The sequence below is a fragment of the Aquarana catesbeiana genome, linkage group LG09, assembly GCF_042186555.1.
Source record: "Aquarana catesbeiana isolate 2022-GZ linkage group LG09, ASM4218655v1, whole genome shotgun sequence".
Lineage (NCBI taxonomy): Eukaryota > Metazoa > Chordata > Amphibia > Anura > Ranidae > Aquarana > Aquarana catesbeiana.
Window position 1 is genome coordinate 232318149 of NC_133332.1, and position 22904 is coordinate 232341052.

At 42.1% G+C, this 22904-nt stretch overlaps 1 protein-coding gene across 2 annotated transcripts in view; it reads left to right on the plus strand.

The window, feature by feature from the left end:
- Positions 1–22904, plus strand: part of ENTPD2 (ectonucleoside triphosphate diphosphohydrolase 2) — a 94648-nt gene that overhangs the window by 70025 nt on the left and 1719 nt on the right. For both annotated transcript variants that reach the window (XM_073599936.1, XM_073599937.1), the window contains exons 4-8: positions 2334–2493; positions 3845–4072; positions 10681–10950; positions 18434–18553; positions 21257–21394. In XM_073599936.1, coding sequence (XP_073456037.1) covers positions 2334–2493; positions 3845–4072; positions 10681–10950; positions 18434–18553; positions 21257–21394 — 916 coding nt within the window. The remainder of the gene's footprint in view (positions 1–2333; positions 2494–3844; positions 4073–10680; positions 10951–18433; positions 18554–21256; positions 21395–22904) is intronic.

A 22904-nucleotide genomic window follows, 5' to 3' on the forward strand; every position in this document is an offset into this window, starting at 1 on the left:
TAACTTAGTTACTATGCGGATAGCAGACCAACACAAAAGGTGTGTTTGAGATACCAAAACAGTAAATAGGTCCCCCTTCTAGTACACATGTTCCTATAAAAAATACACCCATAAATATATATTACACATATATATAATATATGGGAGAGAGAGAATCATCTAATTAGAAAGTCCTCAAAATTCAATATCTCCATCACAAATGCTGGGGTACAAGCTGGAATTTTGGGACTTTTCAGCATCTCGCTTCCTGAGGTCAAGCATACCCAAAGATCCAGAGAAAAGATCATCTCTGTTTCAGGCACTAGAACGATTAATATCTCAAGGGGTGATCATACAGATCCCCACAAAAGAGCAAGGTCTGAGATTTTATTCAAATCTTTTTATGGTACCAAAACCAAATGGGGATGTCAGACCCATTTTAGATCTAAAAAATCTAAATCCGTTCCTGAAGATCCGCTCCTTTCGCATGGAGACGATCAGGTCAGTAGTTTCTATCCTTCTAGGAGGAAAACTTCTGGCATCAATCGATATCAGGGATGCATATCTGCATGTCCCTATATTTCCTGCTCACAAAACGTTTCTGCAGTTCGAGTTAGAATAGCAGCATTTTCAGTTTTTAGCCCTGCCCTTCGGGCTAGCCACAGCACCCTGGGTGTTCACAAAAGTGCTGGCCCCACCTCTAGCCAGGTTAAGGGCACAGGGCATACCAGTCGTAGCATACATAGACGATCTATTACTAATAAATCAGTCGGTGGCTCGTTTGGAGCAAAGCGTATGCACTACAACCAGCTATCTGGAAAGTTTGGGTTGGATTCTCAACCTAGAGAAATCTTCCTTAATACCGCTAAAAAGGCTGGAGTACTTGGGCCTGATCATAGACACAGCCCAGGAAAAGGTGTTCTTGCCTCAGGCAAAGATGGTGGGATGGTCCGCTGGTGCGGATGGTCAGGTCAAAAGGCGATCCCTCCATTCGCCTTTGCATGAGGTTGCTAGGAACCATGGTGGCTTTGAAGTAGTTCCCTATGCCCAGTTTCATTCAAGACTGTTGAAAAAAAGTATCCTGTCTGCTTGGAACAAAACAATTCAAGCTTTAGACTTGCCAATGCGGCTGTCCTCAAGAGTGTCCCAAAGCCTCACTTGGTGGTTACTAACCCAGAATCTGTTGAAAGGAAAATCCTTCAGACCAGTCACCTGGAAAGTGGTAATGACGGATGCCAACCTTTCAGGCTGGGGAGCAGTACTAGAAAAGACAACTGTCCAGGGACAGTGGTCAAGAACCGAAAGAACCTTGCCCATCAATATCCTAGAGATTCGGGCAGTGCGTCTGACTCTAAAGGCTTGGACTTTCAGCTTATGGGATTATCCTGTCAGGATCCAATCTGACAATGCCACAGCTGTGGCCTATATCAATTACCAAGGGGGCACCAAGAGTCTATCAGCGCAGAGAGAGGTGAACCATATTCTAACTTGGTCAGAAAGGAATGTTCCGTGCCTATCGGCAGTCTTAATTCCGGGAGTAGAGAATTGGCAGGTGGACTACTTGAGTCACCAGCAGTTATTCCCAGGGGAATGGTCTCTTCACCCCGACATATTTTGGGCTGTTGTTAAACTTAATGTTTATAGTTTGTTGGCTATTCCTTAGTTTTGTTAATTTATATTCTTGCTTACAGTTTGTTAGGTTAATATGATCAGAAAGGGATGTCCTCCTGTAGGGTATACAGTATGTGTCTGAGTTTCAATAAACAGTCAATCCTTTGGTTTTTACCTCCTATCTTGTCTGTGTACGATATCTGGGGTAAAAAGGTCTGGTATTCGCTTTCGGTCTGCTCGGAATGGTTTGGTGGACAGGAGGCGCTGTTTGGCAGACAGAAGCACCTAGCCAGGGTGCCCAAGTGATTCTGTCACATATATCAATACATGGTAGGCATCTCAAACGTTGGCCAGGATGAAAAAAAACCTTAATTTCAATATCCAAGGTTGAAAGAGGCTCCCGTATGGTCAGGGATGAACAGAGTTGTTACCAAGTGGCAGAACAAAAAAAGGTGTAAGGAACCTACAGCAAGTTAATAAAGTGTCTGATATCCCAGGATGTGCAATTCTATTTTTTTCAACAGGAAAAATAACTGGCATGCACCAGCCGCCAGCACACACCAAATAATGGCAGATCAAATTGTATTGATGTACAACTTGATACACCTTGGATGCACCGGCTGGATGTTCAGGTTGGAGATCTGGGGTTTCATCTCTTCAATCCGTGATAATAGAAAACCACAGAAACCGTAAAAGTATAGTGACCCAGCTGATACAAATAACTGACTTTTTTCTGCCCACAGCTTGACTGATGCCAAGGCCTCTGATGCGGTTCTGGAGGCTGTCAGTACCACACTGAAGTCCTACCCTTTTGATTTTCGAGGGGCGAAGATCTTGTCCGGCCAGGATGAAGGTGTGTTTGGCTGGGTGACCGCCAACTATCTCCTTGAAAACTTCATCAAGGTAAAAAGATTTTAACATCTAAAGACCCTTCTGCCCATTGCTAATTTTTCAAAACTGGGTGGAACACAGTGGACTAAGTTAGCCAAGTCCATGACAGCCAGATACCATGTGATCTTTGCCTAGGCTTTAGGTCATAGAAGGAAGCTCTGCAGCAGCAGATTTTTATTGGTACTAACAAAAACTAATAATGGTTTTAATGTGCTCTTTGTGTGCTTCATGTATGAATTTAAATGATAGGTCTACTCTAAGGGCTTATTGCCAGGTCTGTTAGGCTTTTAGTGTGTAGTAGAGACGGTACTTTTTATTATGGGTAAGGCTTTGTGATGTGATTGTTTAGACTAATCAGATTATTAAGGTGTCCATTGAAAGCTGTTGGGTGTGTCTTGTGAAAAGCTCTACTTTGTGCTTTCCACAGTCCATAGCCTCCGGCCCCAGTTGGCATCTTGATGTGGAAAAGGCTGGACCAGCTCTATTCTATAGATCTATCATAGGTTGTGGTTGGACGTGTAAAGAGTTGGCATCCTTGAAAGCATTTGTTTCTCAATGGAGCATGAATAGAGATGGGACACCTGGACAAGTTCCTTGTCTCTGTGCCAGGGTGTAAACAGATTTGAGCAGGAGAGCACTAGCAGGACATGTTCAGCTTAAAACTCCCGAGAGGTCTAGAACATATTCCATTGTAAAGGTTACTTGGCTTCTGATATGCTTGCACAAGCATATTTTTCATGATCATATTTGTCGGTAACTTTCTGTATGTGAGTATGCTCCACATTCTCACTGAAATCTGGTTAGTAAAAGTCATTTGCAGGGTAAATTGCTTATTACATATACATTTTTAGTGGATGCGTACTGACAAAGTACTGGCCATACACTAACACCAAGATAAAACAAGCAGTAAAAACCAGCACCACTATTAATAAAAATATGGCTGCCAGCATTGTACGTATCCAAAAAATTTAAAAAAAAAAAATTGTGTTGTGACTGAGATGTCCAGATCACGCATGAACATCTGACTGTCTCCAACATCTGTGGCCAGTTTTATAGGATACAATATCAAAAAATATATAATTACACACTATATAATATAAATATATATGTATATTCTATATCTCATAATAAAAATGTATACTCTATTATTGCTTGTATTTGTTGTTGTTCCTTTTTTTGATGGGAAATTAGGTAAACTTTTTGAAATTTGAACAGTTGTGTTTACTGTGCAGCTCTGGTGGTTCTCTGAACAAATCTGGTTTGGTTAGAATTGGTATTTAAGGTTTCTTAATGAAAGAAATTTTACATTTTTCACTTTATGTCTTCTGATAAATCACTCGCCTGTGATGTATTTCTTCTGCAGTATAGCTGGATTGGGAAATGGTTCCAGCCTAGGAAGGGTACTCTGGGAGCTATGGATCTTGGCGGGGCTTCTACCCAAATTACGTTTGAGACTGCAGACCAGATTGACAGCCCAGAGAATGAGATGAACCTGCGGCTCTATGGACAGTCCTATCGCGTGTACACACACAGCTTTCTGTGCTATGGGAGAGACCAGGTGCTGAAGAGAGTCCTGTCCAAAGTAATAAAGGTATGCTGATTTTTGCCAAGTGAAGAATGGGTCAATGGACATTTTTATAGGTCAGACAGTGCTGGTCAAGGACAGGTCAAATGCATCCCAATCTGATGCTATTGATACAGGCCCAGGTAAACCACTTTCTAGCTCAAAAGGAGAATCAAAAATAATATTATGCCATATTTGATATTTGCCTGGCTAAATATTATAGATTTAAAAGCCATAATAAACTTTAGAGGAGCATTTATGCAAAATCAAAAAGAGAAGAAAAGATTGATTGCACGCTTGAATAAAAAATGCTGTAGATTTTTTTTTATTGTCATCAGCCAGACAAAATTGCAATGATGATCAGTTGACGCGTTTCATACAAAAAGAACTGTGCTTGTTCACAACAAAGAATAAGCGCGGTTCTTTTCGTGTGAAACGCGTCAACTGACCATCATTGCAGTTTTGTCTGGCTCATGACAATAAAGAAATCTCTACAGCATCTTTTGGATTCAAGTGTGTGAACAATCTTTTCTTCTCTTCTTGATCTTGCCTACGGTGATGAGCCGCGATTATCACCTTGGACCGTGTGTCTCCATTTTTGCCTGAAGCGGTGTGTGTGTGTGTGCACCCTTATTCTGTTAGCATTTATGCAAAGCAATCCTTTTCTACCGTCCTTCGAGAGCTCACTTTTCCTGCATAAATTAGCCTAGCCTGAGTGCAAAATTCATAATGGTCCACGAATTTCTTGGCATCCTATAACTCTGTGTTTCGCGGATTAGTTTCCACTTCCTCAGGAGTAGATGCAAAAAAAATCTAAAAGGTGATAAAAAAAATACCCAAGTAGTATCATATATAGAAAAATGATAATGGATAGCTCCCAAATATAGGGGGAAAAAATTATGGGGCAATGAGCCCTAGCACTTACAGGTCAGCTCACACACATAGGATGGACTTATGGACTATGTAACTGTATCTCCAAAGAAGGGGGGAGGGGAGATAAAGAGCCTAGCAGTTCTGTGGGGGGTACTAGGGAATGTCTACCCCAGGGGGCTGTGGCATAGTGACCCACTCAGCCCTCGAGGACAAATGGAGGGCAGACCAAGGTTTCTTAATAAGATGAATTCATAGCTTGTGTGTATAGATGATGGCGCAATAGGCCAGCAATATTCTATAAATGAAAAATGTTAAAAAATATAAATATACTTGAATACGGATTTACAAATCCTTATAGTGACCAGGAAAAAACGGAGTGTGTTAATAGAGCTAGTGACTGAAAAATGGGAATTGAAAAGGGTGTAATGTGAGCTGACCAAAGTGGTCCAAAGAATAGATGCATATACAGTGCCTTGCAAAAGTATTCACCCCCCCCCCCTGGCATTTTTCGTGTTTTGTTGCCTCCCAACCTGGAATTAACATGGATTGTTTGAGGATTTGCATCATTTAATTTACAGAACATGCCCACAACTTTGAAGATTTTCATTTTATTTTTTTTTATTGTGAAGCAAACAACAAATAAGGACAAAATAACAGAAAAAGTCAATGTGCATAACTATTCACCCCCCTAAAGTCAATACTTTGTAGAGCCACCTTTTGTGGCTATCACAGTTCCAAGTTGCTTTGGGTAAGTATCTGAGCTTGCCACATCTTACCACTGGGATTTTTGCCCATTCCTCCTTGCAAAACTGCTCCAGCTCCTTCAAGTTGGATGGTTTGCGCTTGTGAACGGCAATCTTTAAGTCTGACCACAGATTTTCTATTGGATTGAGATCTCGGTTTTGACTAGGCCATTCCAACGCATTTACATGTTTCCCCTTAAACCACTCAAGTGTTGCTTTAGCAGTGTGTTTGGGGTCATTGTCCTACTGGAAGGTGAACCTCCGTCCTAGCCTCAAATCACACACAGAGTGGTACAGGTTTTGCTCAAGGATATCCCTGTATTTGGCACATCTATCTTTCCCTCAACCCTGACCAGTTTCTCAGTCCCGACTGCTGAAAAACATCCCCACAGCATGATGCTGCCACCACCATGTTTCACTGTGGGATGGTGTTCTTTGGATGATGTGATGTGTTGGGTTTGCGCCAGACATAGCGTTTTCTTTGACTGCCAAAAAGTTCAATTTCAGTCTCCTCAGACCAGAGCACCTTCCTCCATACATTTTGGGAGTCTCCCACATGCCTTTTCGCAAACTCAAAATGTGTCATTTTGTTTTTTGCTGAAAATAATGGCTTTCTTCTGGCCACTCTGCCATAAACCCCAACTCTATGGAGCGTACGGCTTATTGTCGTCCTATGTACAGATACTCCAGTCTCTGCTGTGGAGCTCTGCAGGTCCTCCAGGGTTACCTTAGGTCTCTGTGCTGCCTCTCTGGTTAATGCCCTTTTGCCCGGGCCGTAATTTTTGGTGTGCAGCCATCTCTTGGCAGGTTTGCTGTTGTGCCATGTTCTTTCCATTTGGTTATGATAGGTTTGATGGTGCTCCTAGGGATCATCAAAGATTTGGATAATTTTTTAATACCCTAACCCTGACTTGTACTTCTCAACAACATTGTCCCTTACTTGTTTGGAGAGTTTCTTGGTCTTCATGGCCGTGTTTGGTTAGTGGTGCCTCTTGCTTAGGTGTTGCAGCCTCTGGGGCCTTTCAAAAAGGTGTGTGTGTATATGTAATGACAGATCATGTGACTCCTAGATTGCACACAGGTGGACATCATTTCACTAATTATGTGACTTCTGAAGGTGATTGGTTGCACCAGAGCTTTGTATGGGCTTCATAACAAAGGGGGTGAATAGATATGCACATGCCAATTATCATTTTTTTATTTCTAAAAAATAGTTTTATGTGTATATTTTTCTAATATTATTTCACCAACTTAGACTATTGTGTTCTGATCCCATCACGTATAATTCAGATTAAAAAAACATTAAAGGCTGTAATGTAACAAAATAGGTAAAAAGCCAAGGGGGGTGAATACTTTTTGCAAGGCACTGTAAGTAGACACAAAGTAGATGAAAAGTAATTTAGGAGATGGGCAGCTACTAAGGCCTTATGAACACTGGATGTTTTTGAAGTTGCTCTTGGGGGCATATGCCATTTTATTTTATTTTTTACTCTAAACACCCCTGCATGTTATCCTATGTGTCCATGCGCACACACAGGTGCTTTAAGGCAGAAAAAAAAATGCGGTCAAGTGCAGCAGCGTTTTTGGTTTTTTTTATAAATTCTTTTTATTAATTTTAGTAAATTTACAAATAAAATACAACACAATAAAAGCAAGCAAGAAAACATTCATAAAATAAGCAGGAAAAAAAGAACATTTAGATCTCCAACACAACATAGATACTCTTACAAACCAAAAGGTGTATATCTTAGGACCTTATTATAACAACCATATATATCCTAGTTATTCCCCAAAGTGGAGGTGAGCGGTAGCATGAGAGGTGGAGGCTTCAAACCTCTAAATGCGAATAATCCAACAGGTCTTTCTCCCTAGTAGATCTAGGGATTACTAGGCCTCTCTGCTTAGTCCCCACCTCCCCAGAAGCAGCGTTGTGGCAGAAAAAATGCGCTAGGTATGTTTTAGTGCTTGAGCATTTTTTACATTTCAATGGGCAGAATAAATTATTATTCTGGTCAATTAAATGAATTAACGCTCAAGCGCTTGACACGTGTAAACACACCACATGCGTTTAGACATTTTTTTTCAACCAAAAAACTGCTGCCTGGAGGTAAGGCGCCTAGGAGAGAGCAAAAAATGTCCAGTGTGCAATGAGGCCTATGATGCAAACAAAGACAACATGGTATTTTATAGGAAAAAATGGTAGTTGCTTGATACAGCATGTTTTAGCAATTCATTTGGGGTTTAGATCTACTTTGCATGGAAAACTTTTTTTTTTTTTTTGACAGTTAAGTATGTTGAAAAAAAATCTCTTTAGGCAAATAAGGACAACTCCCTTTATAGAGAGTTGTCGCTGAAACGTGTTCCAATTGGAAGATTCTCTTGTCCTCTTCTTCTGGGGACAACTTCATTTTTAATTCTCCCTCTCTTTCGGTCCTGGTGATGATGGTCACCAGGAATATTAGATTGAGGCTGCCTATAGATGGATCATTTCTTTTTTTAATCAGCCAGCGAGCTGATTGGGACAAAAAAAAAAATGCACATATTTCCCCATCCACACAAGTGAAATGGCTGAAGGAATCCTCCCTGCTGTGCTATTGTATTCTGACAGCGGGGACTCCTCCACTGTCAGAAAGAACTGATCGGCACTGCAGCCGATGATCATATGGAAAATTTCCAACATTTCACGCTCAACAGAAGTTGATCGTTAGATTGGCTTCTGACGAGCCGGAACAGTCATAGATGGATTGAAATTTCGATCCATCTATGCCCAGCCTAAATCTCCCTAGCAGGGATGCAGCAATGGAAACCTGGCTGGGGTTCTAACTCATCAACACTTATTCCAAAACTTAAAAAAAAAAAATAGTCTTTAGTCACCTTTTTTAAAGTATATTGCTTATTTTGAATACTTCGGCTTTGAGCCACGTTTTCAACTGGTGTCATGGAGTTATACGAAGTACAATATATACACATTCAGAAATCCTTTTGTGCTGAAAGATTGTTAAATATTACTGAATAGTGAAATAATGATAGTTGGTACAGTGAAAGCTATTTGGTGCTTATACTGCAGTGCCATCTAGTAGCAGAATGTCAACATCGCAATTGTACAATTGCAGGCATAAATAATAGTCTTAAAGCTGTATGAAAAAATGGGAAAAGTCCGCAGCTAAAAATACTGTAGCTGCTGGCTTTTACTAAAATGATAGTGTGGTAGCAGTATAGAAGAGCAGGAACCACCGGTGACAATAAATATCTGAATGGTGACTTTATCCCTCCACCGCTCTTAGATGGCCCCTCACCTCAGATATTCGACCTGAAACAGGTCACACCGCTTATAGGATTGAATGGATAAATCTGTAAGATACTCCTTCACTTCCTTCAGCTCACAATGCTCAGTGTAGGCAGATGATGAATATAAAATAAGATAGAAAGCAGTCATTAGATGTGGTGGGTGCATTCATTTTTATTTCTTCATTACTTCATTTTCAGGAAGTATAGAAAACACCTGCTGATCCTGCCAATAATGCAGTGTCTTTGTCACTTCCTGTGAGCCGAGGTCCTCGAAAAAATGTTTTCCGCTGAGAGCTCACGCATGCGCACATCTGCGGATAAACCGGTCTTTTGAATGGGTAGTGTGGAGCTGGATGCAGTGCTCTAACCTCGGCCTTGGCAGACAGTTCACGCAAGCGCTGTACGTATCGGCGGACTTTTCGCGTCTGCGCAGTTCTCGGCATCCAGCTCCACACTACCCATTCAAAAGACCGGTTTATCCGCAGATGTGCGCATGCGTGAGCTCTCAGCGGAAAACATTTTTTCGAGGACCTCAGCTCACAGGAAGTGACAAAGACACTGCATTATTGGCAGGATCAGCAGGTGTTTTCTATACTTCCTGAAAATGAAGTAATGAAGAAATAAAAATGAATGCAGCCACCACATCTAATGACTGCTTTCTATCTTATTTTATATTCATCATCTGCCTACACTGAGCATTGTGAGCTGAAGGAAGTGAAGGAGTATCTTACAGATTTATCCATTCAATCCTATAAGCGGTGTGACCTGTTTTAGGTCGAATATCTGAGGTGAGGGGCCATCTAAGAGCGGTGGAGGGATAAAGTCACCATTCAGATATTTATTGTCACCGGTGGTTCCTGCTCTTCTATACTGCTACCACACTACAATTTTATTAGTTGTCTATGAACTTTATTTGCGCAGCACTTTCTATTTATATACATGTCTTTGAGGTATTTTTTGAGTTGACCTTAGTGCCTGCTTGCATTTATATTGTTATATTAGTCAGCGCTGAATTTTATCACATTATCTTTTACTAAAATGACACTTGCCTACCCAAGGATCCTTTTTTTTTTTTTCACCCGGGCCCCCCCCCCCCGCCTGGTTCATCATGGGTCTTCAGGTCCCCTGCGCCGGCATGTTTACTAAAGGAAGCTGGCTGTGACTCCTTGCGGCATCACAGTCCATGGCGCGAGCCTCGCTGCACTTTTGAAGGTTTCCGCAGCATTCTGGGACCTGTGACATGTCCCAAAAGGCTGCAGGCAAAGGAAGGATTGGGGGGTATTCAAAAGTACAAATTTTTGTTTACATTCATTTCAGATCAAACGTTAAAAGCAATTTCCCAAATGAAAACCACAAACCCTGTTAGAAATTCTTTTGAGAAAATTTTGACCCCGCTCCTTTTGAATTTTCTCATCACTAAGGTTGAAAACGAATATCCATTTGACCCCAATAACGATTCAAAAATCGAACATTCTTTAAACAAAATTATTTTTGAACAAGGTTTTACTAATGTATAATCGGCTCTATTTACTATTGAAAAGTGACTGATTTGTGCACTTATATGACCAGGTATTGTAGACTATATAAGCCAATGCTAAAGTAAAATCTCTATATAATGTGCATACTATCCTTCCTAGAACAAAGTTATTGCATACTGTGTTATTTAATAGATAAGCTCACATCTTTTTAGTTCCAAAATTCTCATTGTATATGTTTCTATTTTACGTATAGGAACAGTCCTACTCAACAAATATCAAGCATCCATGCTGGCCCCGAGATTTTACCAAACCAGTAAAATTTGGAGATGTTTATGAGTCCCCATGCACATCTAGCGAGAAGCCGGCAACCTATGACCCCTCGGTGGAGATGACAATTTCTGGCACTGGAGATGCTGACCAGTGCAGGCTGCAAGTGAACAAACTCTTCCAGTTCAGTGACTGTCCATATTCCTCTTGCTCCTTCGATAAAATCTTCCAGCCGAAAGTATCCGGAAAATTTATAGTATGTGTTTTTAAAAGCAGGGTTTTATCTACAGATACGTTTATATCATTGATTTGTTTCTATGTTCATCCTCGCTTTCTGTGCAGAATATACAGTCTGAAATGAAAGGAACTCCATTTTGAGATAGTTGTCAGCAGAACCGATGTCCCCATTGGGACATGTATTTATTTTTTGCTCAATTTTTCCTGATTGTGACATCTGTAAAATTCTAGTTTACAATTAGTTTACCTCTCTGACCTGGTGCCATGGTCACCATGGTAGACCGTGATATTGCATCTCCTAAATGGGGTCAAAGAGAGGCAGATATTCTATCATTTTCCCAATCCATCAAAAACTAGAACAAAATGCTAGTGGAGTCACACCATTAACCTGTTCCGAGCTGGACTGCTGCTTTGAATTGAACCAGCAGATAAGTGTTCAGACTTGTATTACAAGGAATATGGTACTGAATTGTACGTGCATTAGTTGTCATAGTGCTACCTTGCCCTGTGTTTATTTATCTTTGTGGCTATGGCCATATATGTTAATGAGTTTGTTACTTATTATGGAAAGATCAGTAATGACCTGTTCTGCTGGTTCTTTTACCCTCCACACTCCTCTTCTATGCATACACACCATGGTCATACTCTTTACACTCCTTCTTGCACTTTTGAGATGCCATTGTCTCTCTTCTACTGTACATACTTCCATGTCATACCATTCACACTCCTGCCCACACACATACTGCACACTGTCATACCCTCTGTGCTCCTCTTTCATATAGCTCCCTATCTCATACCTTTTTGCAGTCCTCTCCTACACATACTGCCCACTGTCATACTCTCTGCACTCCTTTCCTACACATACTGCCCACTGTTCTACCCTTTGGAGTCTTCTCCTACACATACTGCCCACTGTCATACCCTCTGCACTCCTTTGCTACACATACTACCCACTGTTATACCATTTGCAGTCTTCTACACGTACTGCCTGCTGTCATACCCTTTACAGTCCTCTCCTACACATACTGCCCACTGTTATACCCTTTGGAGTCTTCTCCTACACGTACTTCCCACTGTCAAATCCTCTGCACTCCTTTCCTACACATAAAGCCCACTGTTATACCTTTTGCAGTCCTGTACTATGCATACTACCCACTGTCATACCCTCTACACTCCTTTCCTACATATACTACCCTCTGCATGCCTTTCCTACACTTACTGCCTGCTGTTATAGCCTCTACGCTCCTCTCTTGCATATACTTCCCTCAGTCATACCCTCTGCAGTCCTCTCCTACACATATTGCCTACTGTCATACTCTCTGTACTTCCCTCCTACATTTACTGCCTGCTGTGGCGGAGGAAGGGGGAGGTGGGCCGAGTTTCACTGCAGCGCCATCTCCAGAAGTGGGGAAGGGGACCTGTCCAAAAGTAGGACTCCGCTTTAAGTTCTATCTGATGCTTTTGTTGTCTGTTTCTGTGCCTGGGTAAATAATGAGAGCTGTTTGATCTACCCATTAGAGATTAGGAAAACTGTACATGAAAGGATCATTTCTCAAATTAGTTTTATGCAAATGGTCAGCTCTAATCTCAAGCCAAAGTCTTGTGATCTTAGCAAACAGGTATACCTATTCATTACTGAGGTATACACTGAGCAATGCTAAAATGTCTTGTATGCCTCTCTCTATGAGTGGCAAGATTTCCTGTAAGTAGGTTCAAATAATAATCCTTCCCTCAGCAACTCCTCCCACTCTCCACAGTGCTGGACCCACGTGTGAGCTCCTTGCTCCCTCCGGCCATGCCTACCACACATTTATTGGATGGAGGCTCACTGTGGATAACTCTGTTGGTAACTGCAGGCTCCCATTGGATAAATATGATGTAGGACTGACCAATCCCTAACACTACTTGGAGTGGGCATCCCTGCAACCAGGCAAGCGCCACTCTCCAAACCTCCCTCTTCTTTCCCTCGCAGTGTCACAGGACAGGCTGAGGACTAGACACCCCTCCTGACCTAATGGGGTCCGGGTCTGGTACAAGAGGGCTGGCTATACACCCCCCACCTCCTTTCCCATCAGTGGCCTGCAAATACTGCCTACTGTCTTTACCTGCACATAGTGTTACTGTCATACCCTCAGCACTCCTCTCCTGCACACGCTATCTTAATACCCTCTGTAGTCCTCTCCTGCACACACTAGGGTCATACCCTCAGCGTGTGCAGGAGAGGAGTGCAGAGGGTATTAAGATAGCGTGTGCAGGAGAGGAGTGCAATCTTAATACCCTCTGCACTGCTCTCCTGCACACACTGTCCTACCCTCTGTACTCCTCCCCTGCACACACTACTGTCCTACCCTCTGCACTCTTCTCCTGCACACGCTACTGTCCTACCCTCTGCACTCTTCTCTTTACCTGCACATATTGTTACTGTCCTACCCTCTGCACTCCTCTCCTGCACACACTGTCCTACCCTCTGAACGCCTCTTCTGCACACATTACTGTTCTACCCTCTGCACTCTTCTCCTGCACACGCTACTGTCCTACCCTCTGCACTCTTCTCTTTACCTGCACATATTGTTACTGTCATACCCTCTGCACTCCTCTCCTGCACACACTGTCCTACCCTCTTTACTCCTCTCCTGCACACACTACTGTCCTACCCTCTGCACTCCTCCCCTGCACACACTACTGTCCTACCCTCTGCACTCTTTACCTGCACATATTGTTACTGTCCTACCCTCTGCACTCCTCTCCTGCACACACTGTCCTACCCTCTGAACGCCTCTTCTGCACACACTACTGTTCTACCCTCTGCACTCTTCTCCTGCACACGCTACTGTCCTACCCTCTGCACTCTTCTCCTGCACACGCTACTGTACTACCCTCTGCACTCTTCTCCTGCACACGCTACTGTCCTACCCTCTGCACTCTTCTCCTGCACACGCTACTGTCCTACCCTCTGCACTCTTCTCCTGCACATGCTACTGTCCTACCCTCTGCACTCTTCTCCTGCACACGCTACTGTCCTACCCTCTGCACTCTTCTCCTGCACATGCTACTGTCCTACCCTCTGCACTCTTCTCTTTACCTGCACATATTGTTACTGTCATACCCTCAGCACTCCTCTCCTGCACACACTGTCCTACCCTCTTTACTCCTCTCCTGCACACACTACTGTCCTACCCTCTGCACTCCTCCCCTGCACACACTACTGTCCTACCCTCTGCACTCCTCTCCTGCACACACTGTCCTACCCTCTGAACGCCTCTTCTGCACACACTACTGTTCTACCCTCTGCACTCTTCTCCTGCACACGCTACTGTCCTACCCTTTGCACTCTTCTCCTGCACACGCTACTGTCCTACCCTCTGCTCTCTTCTCCTGCACACGCTACTGTCCTACCCTCTGCACTCTTCTCCTGCACACGTTACTGTCCTACCCTCTGCACTCTTCTCCTGCACATGCTACTGTCCTACCCTCTGCACTCTTCTCCTGCACACGCTACTGTCCTACCCTCTGTACTCTTCTCCTGCACACGCTACTGTCCTACCCTCTGCACTCCTCTCCTGCACACACTACTGTCCTACCCTCTGCACACACTGTCCTACCCTCTGCACTCTTCTCCTGCACACACTACTGTCCTACCCTCTGTACTCTTCTCCTGCACACGCTACTGTCCTACCCTCTGCACTCCTCTCCTGCACACACTACTGTCCTACCCTCTGCACACACTGTCCTACCCTCTGCACTCTTCTCCTGCACACACTACTGTCCTACCCTCTGCACTCCTCTCCTGCACACACTACTGTCCTACCCTCTGCACTCCTTTCCTGCACACACTACTGTCCTACCCTCTGCACTCTTCTCCTGCACACACTACTGTCCTACCCTCTGCACTTCTCTCCTGCACACTCTACTGTCCTACCCTCTGCACACACTACTGTCCTACCCTCTGCACTCTTCTCCTGCATACACTACTGTCCTACCCTCTGCACTCTTCTCCTGCATACACTACTGTCCTACCCTCTGCACTCTTCTCCTGCACACACTACTGTCCTACCCTCTGCACTCTTCTCCTGCACACACTACTGTCCTACCCTCTGCACACACTACTGTCCTACCCTCTGCACTCTTCTCCTGCATACACTACTGTCCTACCCTCTGCACTCTTCTCCTGCACACACTAATGTCATACCCTCTGCACTTCTCTCCTGCACACTCTACTGTCCTACCCTCTGCACACACTACTGTCCTACCCTCTGCACTCCTCTCCTGCACACTACTGTCATACCATCTGCACTCCTCTCCTGCACTCACTACAGTCCTACCCTCTGCACTCCTCTCCTGCACACTACTGTCATAACCTCTGCACATCTCTCCTGCACACGCTACTGTCCTACCCTCTGCACTCTTCTCCTGCACATGCTACTGTCCTACCCTCTGCACTCTTCTCCTGCAAACACACGCAATACCCTCTGCACTCTTCTCCTGCACACACTACTGCAATACCCTCTGCACCCCTCCCCTTCACACACTACTGTCCTACCCTCTGCTGCACTTGCTGCGTGCTATGATTTCATTCACATTATTCTCCAGCATATTTTACCCCCCAGACACTTCTTTAGCATTGTTTGTTCTAAGCCCAACCTTTCCAGTTCTGGAACTGGCACAAAAAAAATAAATACTAATTTTTATATATAGATATATATCATCGACCCACAGTACGTGTTTGCATTGCATTTTGCTGTGTCTCCTGCTGGGAATATTTCACAGGATTGTCATCAGAACAGAGAGAATACTCCGCACCTCCTATACTGATAACTAAACAGATTCTCTATAGAGAACAGTTTTTTAATTTAAATCTTAAATGGCCGAGTCTATCAGAAAATTGTATAATTGGCTCAGTATCTTTGAGTATACTGTATAAATTTAAATGACCTTAAAATCTATTAGACTTGATTGAAAAATGTGGTTTTCATTACCTTGCTGGCACGACTTATTTGAAAGCAGATCAGATTTTGACATTACAGAACATGATCAACTACATATTTTGTGTTTTAAGAGTTTGTGTTTAGATATACTTAAAAGCTGAACTCCAGGGAAAGTAAAAATGATTATTTGTAGTGGTGCTGCCTCTGCTTTGGAAGGGTTAAAATTGCCCATTTAGGTCTAGGGGAACAAGAGAAACCATTTTACTTATCCGATCCTCCATGCTGCAAGACCTGTCCATCAGCCTCTTCTCTATGCTCCAACAGTCGCCTGTCCTCTATCTTGAAAACCAATGCAGAACTCCTAGCCCTGCACTGGACATGAGGATGCCGAGGAACAGTCCACTGCTGGAGCACCAGCTGCCGTGTGAGCGGAGGATCAGGTCCCCTTCTCGTCCCCTAGACCTAACTGAACCTTAAGGGGTCAAGGGAGGATTCTTCTTTTCCCTAGAGTCAGGCTGTAACACCGCTCGCTGTTTCCACCTACCTTTATAAAGTTCTTGTGTTTACAGCACTGAAACGCATGCAATCACTAAACACGCACTTAAGATATGGGACACCCTTCACAGAAAGGAACACTGGGAGTATAACTCACCCTTAATGCCACTTAAAGATTTAGAACAGTTTGCACCAGGGAAAGAGGAATGGTTTGGTAAATGGTTACTAGAAGAAAATATACAACTAAAAGACATAATGCATAGGGGTCGAATATGCTCATTCCAAGAGATGCAGGACAAAAGAGATATGTTAGTCATTAACCCCTGGCGCTATAGCCAATTAAAACACTATGTTGGTTCACTCCCACAGCCAATAAGATCGGTGGATAATTTAACACCACTAGAAAAAATATGCGTGGATAGAGAGGGGAGGGGGGGTTTCTCCCGGATATATAAAGTTCTAGTTGATTTAGAAAGGTTAGAAACCCCGGACTATATAGGGAAATGGGAAAAGGAGTTAGGGAGAAATCTTACAGATACAGAAGTCTCCCTGATCTTGAAAAGAGTCTCAGCCACTTCAGTTAATAGTAAACTCCTAGAATTAAATTTTAAATGCCTGACCAGAATGTACCTGACCCCCGATCGGGTGCATAAAATACATAGGGATAAGTTGCAATTTTGTTGGAGGGGCTGCTCAGAGATGGGGTCAATGGCCCATATCTGGTGGCTATGTCCGGAAATGAAAAGGTTTTGGGGCGAAGTAAGAAAATTTATCAAAGTGATAACAAACTTGGACGTCCCAAATGACCCTTGGATCTGTTTATTCCACATGAGTGATATGCCGACTAAAACATATCTCAGAACACTTTTGCCACATCTTATTGATGCAGCTAAGAGCTTAATCCCTAAGTATTGGCAAAGGAAAGAGAGGCCAAAGATGAGGGAATGGTTTAATAAAATTAATGAGATTCAGTGCTTGGAGTACCTAAGATTTAGCGAAGGGACAAAAATGGGGGCCTTTGAAACAAAATGGAAAGACTGGGAAAAATTTAAAGAATCTCCAAATGCGGTTGAGATGTGGTCTACATAAGTAGAGGAATGCAGAGGGCTGGATGGATATGGTCTCGGGTGGGGGGGGGGGGTAGGGGGTGGGAGGGGGGGATGGGTAAAAGGGAAGCATTAGCTATCGTTGGGATAATTATGTATCCTCTTTTGTTTTGGAATATACTAAATTGGAGTACCAAGCAAATGTAAAGCCACGATGATGTGACGATAAGATGGGAAAGAAATTAGAATTTTAATATTTGAAAAATCTTTTCCCGGGAGAAACCTTCAAGCTGAAGTGGCAAAAAAAAAAAAAATAAAGTTCTTGTGTTCTTTATCCCCATAGAAAAGCAGGAAATTACGCTAGAATAAAACCTACAAGAAATGTCAATCCAAGTCTTATACCTGGTGTATTAAAGTAACGTTGTAAAGTTGTCAAGGCAGAATTACAAAGGCTGACCCCTTTCTGTAAATCCTATTTGCTTGGCTGTCATGTTGGGGAACCAATATTGGGGGGACATTAGGAAATGTCACTAGGGTCTGGGTTAATATTGAAGCAACAGATGCAGAATAACAGCCAGGAAACTAGCATTTTCAGAAGTGGAGGTCATCTATAGCAGCCTATGTATCTAAGAACAGTAATAAATTGCACCTAATATTGTCTTACTGTGGCCAACCTATAATGAAAATGAAGATCCATCTGCTTGCTTTTATTTGTCTCTATATAAGTTTTTTTCCAAGCCGTTCCAAATATGATTTAATTTTCCATCGGCTGCTACACGTGGGAACTGGCATGTACTGATGCTACTAGGCCAACATGTGCCATATGTTTATTACAAGTCCCACATGAAACTTGTTACCAAGCAGTGCCAGCTCAGATGGCTGTTGCTGTGGAAAAAAAAAAATCTAAGCCAGGCTTTGGGCCTTTACAGCCTATTGTCATAATAAAATAATAAAAGGCAAAGTATAGGAAGCTGCTTACAAATGCATGTGATGAAAGGACTCAATAAATAATTTATTATTGTATTAATTGTTTCAGGCATTTGCAGCATTTTACTACACCATCGACTACATAAAATCCGTGATGAAGATGCCAGTCAGTTCTCTGGAGGACCTGGATACCGCCACCAATGCCATCTGCTCCTCCACTTTTAGTGATGTGAGTCATGACAAACTGGAATACGCCAGTATTATCTTTTAATAATCTCATATTCATCATTCGGTCAGCTTTATCGTTACCGCGCATCATGAAATTTGCTCTACATCAATTAGTCATAGGTATCTCAAGCGGATTAATCCAAACAATAAATAGAGGCAGATGTCATTAAGTGCTAAGCATACACATGTTGATATTTTAATAGCAATATGCAGATGATACTAGCCAAGTGCGTTTTTTTTGTTTTTTTTGTTTGTTTTGTTTTTTTTTGAGTCTTTGAGTAACCTTTGAAATGTCTATATACTGCCTAGATCACATGCAAGCAGCTATTTTTGAAGAGCAAGACCACCAAGAAAAATCGATTTCTTAGTTGTGGGGTGCTGCTTGCACAATTGCAGGGTTCTCATAGAAATGAGGAGAAAATGCAATGACGGCATGACTTTAGCCAAGCTAATCATTTCACCAGCTTGTGATTTCACTAGTTCTTTTTAGTATCCACTAGAGGGAGTATGATTAATTTTTTTTTTTTTTAAGCATCTCCTAGAACAGTGGTGCCCAACAGGTCATGTTTTCAGGATTTCCTTCACCTTGCACATGTGCTTTAAAGGACAAGTCCACCTTTTTAAAAAAATATATAAATGCACATCTTTTTGCAAGTAAAAAAAAATTTGCATTTATTTATTTATTTTACTAGGAGCCTGGAAAACATTGTACCTGTGATCAGAAGATTGCAGATGCCATGCCATAAAGGCTGTCCGTACTACTTTTCCATTCCCAGAACTCTTGGAATGAATGGCGCCGCTGGGTGGGTGGAGCCTCGCATTGGGCACGTGTGTTTGCGTTTTTTTTTTTTTTTTTAAAATCCTAACAGCTAGTGGAGGGAGAAGATCCCCCGCTTGCTGTCACTAGATCAAAAAGACACTGTAGGGGTAGGAAACTTGTTCCCAAAAGGTGAACTTATCCTTTAAATCTATATCCTTGGTTTGGTATTTGTGACCGTTATTTTATCTAAGGGAAAATCCCAAAACATGACCTGTTGAGGGGTACTTGAGGATTGAAGTTGAAAAAAAAACACAGTGCTAGATGAAGACCAAATTGGTACACGGTCTTAGGGATAAAACCTATCAGGATAGATTAATATGTGTAGCCTTGAAAAAAAGGTTGGGGGTATGATTGAAACCTTTTATATGCAATAAGGCTGTGAATGTTTAGGAGGGCAGTATTTTCTTGTTTACAAACTATTTTTATTGGGTACAAAAAGGTGGTACAAAAAGCGTTTGTCATATGCCAAAAAAAGTACAATGCAGGTAGTTTACACATAAGGAAGATCAAAATATATTGTGGGATTGTTGATGGATATATTTTGTTTCAGTAAGTTAACACGTTAATCTCTGATTGTTATACATATACATATCTTATATTGTTCTTCGGACTCAGATTCCTGGTAGTGTCATTCAGGGTTGAATTTTCTAATATAATACTAAGATCAAAAATATGGGGCATGACATTGCATACTATTTATTTACATGTTCTGAAGGAGCAGTAAAACCCTTTTAAACAAGCCCTCATCCACTGCTGTATCTATAAGCATTATGTAGAAATTGGTCTTTTTAAATCGTAGCTATTTTGCAACTGTTCTTGGAAACCGAAAATAAAAATGGTGTTGCTTTTATTCCTTTAAGCAAATTCCATAAATCTTACGTGTAATAAAACAATTCACAATCAATGTGTTACAAAACCATATAAATATTCAACATAGTGCATGATCAACTAAACTTAAAAACGTGATTGCACAAAACACTCCACATTCCCAACATATTCAGTGAAAATCTGTAATGAAACTTCACTTAAACGATGTCCACTTCAGTGCTCCACCACCAAAGTGCGAGCCAAATCCTTACCAAATGAATAAGACCTCCAGTGAATGAAAGCCTTAGCACTTATAGGTAATGGAAATGCGACTGAACAGCCTGCAGCCTTGGTATCAACCTCATACGTGCCCACACTGACCTCAGCCATGGGTTATGTACAGCAAAAATCATGGAGAGGAAAAAAACTGGCTACATAGTATAATATTATTTAAACTGACACATTTATTAAGTCAAAAAAGCCTACTCGCAAACAAATACAGAGACAAAACTTGTAAAAACGCTTTGCTTGGCGAGTGTGATGACATTAGAGCTCAATTGATGGCCAGTGCGTTTCGTCACTGATGTCCTCTTGATTGTGAATTGCTTTGATGCTTACATGTTACACACTTCAGTTTTATGGAATTTGTTTAAAGGGATAGCGCAACACAATTTTTTTTTTAATATTCCTTTTTATATCTTGTATCGGGTTCCCACATCACACCTGTCTCACAGGTAGTTCAACCTGGACAAAAAAAGGATTCTGCATGAGTGTGATTCGAATGCGATGCAAATTCAGCCATACAATCTGTATGGCCGAATTCGCATCGCACAGACATCGCATGTGATCTGCAGAGTATTTTTAGGCAGGCTTGTACATAATCGCTCCTAAAAACAATTCTTTTAGAATGTTTTGAACAGCAGAATGCACCGTTGGTATACCTAGTTTTAGAGGTTACTGTCCAACCAGGCACACCAAAGTGTATGTCAATAAGCCTTATTGGGATCAGAACTGCTATTGTGCTGCACTGCATTTTTATATAGTTATGTTTATTTCTCTCCCCTCTCTTTTCTATAGCTGTCTAGCAAGAGTCCTGCATTTCTACAGAAACATATCAGTGGATACTGCGCCACCGCTAATTTCATCTATCTGTTAACTAGTAAAGGCTACAAATTTGATAACAGCACTTTCCCCAACATCACTTTTCAGAAGAAGGTAAAAAATCTCAAAACTATACCTGACCTCCCCCCTCCCCTCCAACAGTTTTCTCCTTTTTTTTGTTATCTTGATATAAACCTGCATTCAATCTAAAGCTACTAATTTACCAGTTGACACTCCCAGGTCATGCCCCCTTTTTGTGCTTTGCACATTTTTTACTGCTCTGTGTTGCACATTTTTTGCAAATTTGTGCTGGGAAAAATAATTAAGTAAACGTAGGCGGTAAGTTAAGAAAGGGTGCCTATAAATTTACCATAGTTTAAGACTGAATATTCAGAACTCTGCTAAGAACTGTCGAGTTATTCAGTAAGGTGATGCAGAATAGAGTGCAAAATGCAGTAATCCAGCATAACCAATCAGCTAATTGTTTACTTATTCTTCCGCAATGGCTGCATCTCCTAAATACCCTCCCTATTACTATTCTTTGGGTCTCCCTCAGGTCAGTAAAAGCTGAATTTATTAACTTTTTGTGGGTGTATAAATCTAAAAACATACCATATAGAGTCTTTACCTTGCCAAACAAGAGGGCTTGGACAAAAGACATGGTTGAACTTGCCCTGACAACAGTCCAGGCTCCCACCCACCAGCGAGTTATATTCCATCCACTTATAGGGACCACATTATCAATAATTTCCAAATCTGGGTGCACCTCAAGCTTACAGCTACATCCTTTTGCTATGACCCCAGTGATCGGTTCCCTGACTTTTACACCTAAAAACAACACAATGTTCCAGGCGCTGGCCCTATGGGGGAACTCCCTATCCACTGCTCCAGAGCCAATTCAATGCAGCCATCATAAAAACACATGGAGTGACTGAATTGGGTCGGAGAGGTACAGACAGTGCTATCCGAAACTCAATGGGGATGTGGAGCCTCCAGTCAAACAGTGCAGAGCCAATGTAAAGGCTAAACTGTTTGAGAACTATTACAAGCACATACCATACCAGGCCGGTATAGATGGATGAAGATCGGCTAATGTCCGCTGGGTCTGGTGGGCAGAAGGAAGGAAATCCGCCATAATCATGCAGCACACCTATGGTGTAAGGCCGTGGATGCTGGGAGCCAAGGCCTTACACCATAGGGGTGCTGCATGATTATGGCAGATTATTTCCTTCCTTCTGCCCAGCGGACATTAGCCCATCTTCATCCATCTATACCAGCCTGGTATGGTTTGTACTGTAATTGTTCTCAATAAACTGTTTAGCATTTACATCGGCTCGGCACTGTTTTGACTGGAGGCTCCACATCCCATTGAGTTCGGGATAGCGCTGCCTGCATCTCTCCTAACTGACTTTTCTTCCTGGCTTTCTGATATTTAAACCATTTATCAGTACCAACTAGTTTAGGCTAAGGAATTTATTTCTAGAGGAGAATGGAAGTCCATCCCTGAAATTAAGGCATTGCGTGACCACCCCTCCCCATTAAAATATTTTCAGGCACTTCCTATGTACTATTATATTGTGGTTTGGAAAGTTGTTATTTCATGGTGCAAAAGTGTAATGTGTTA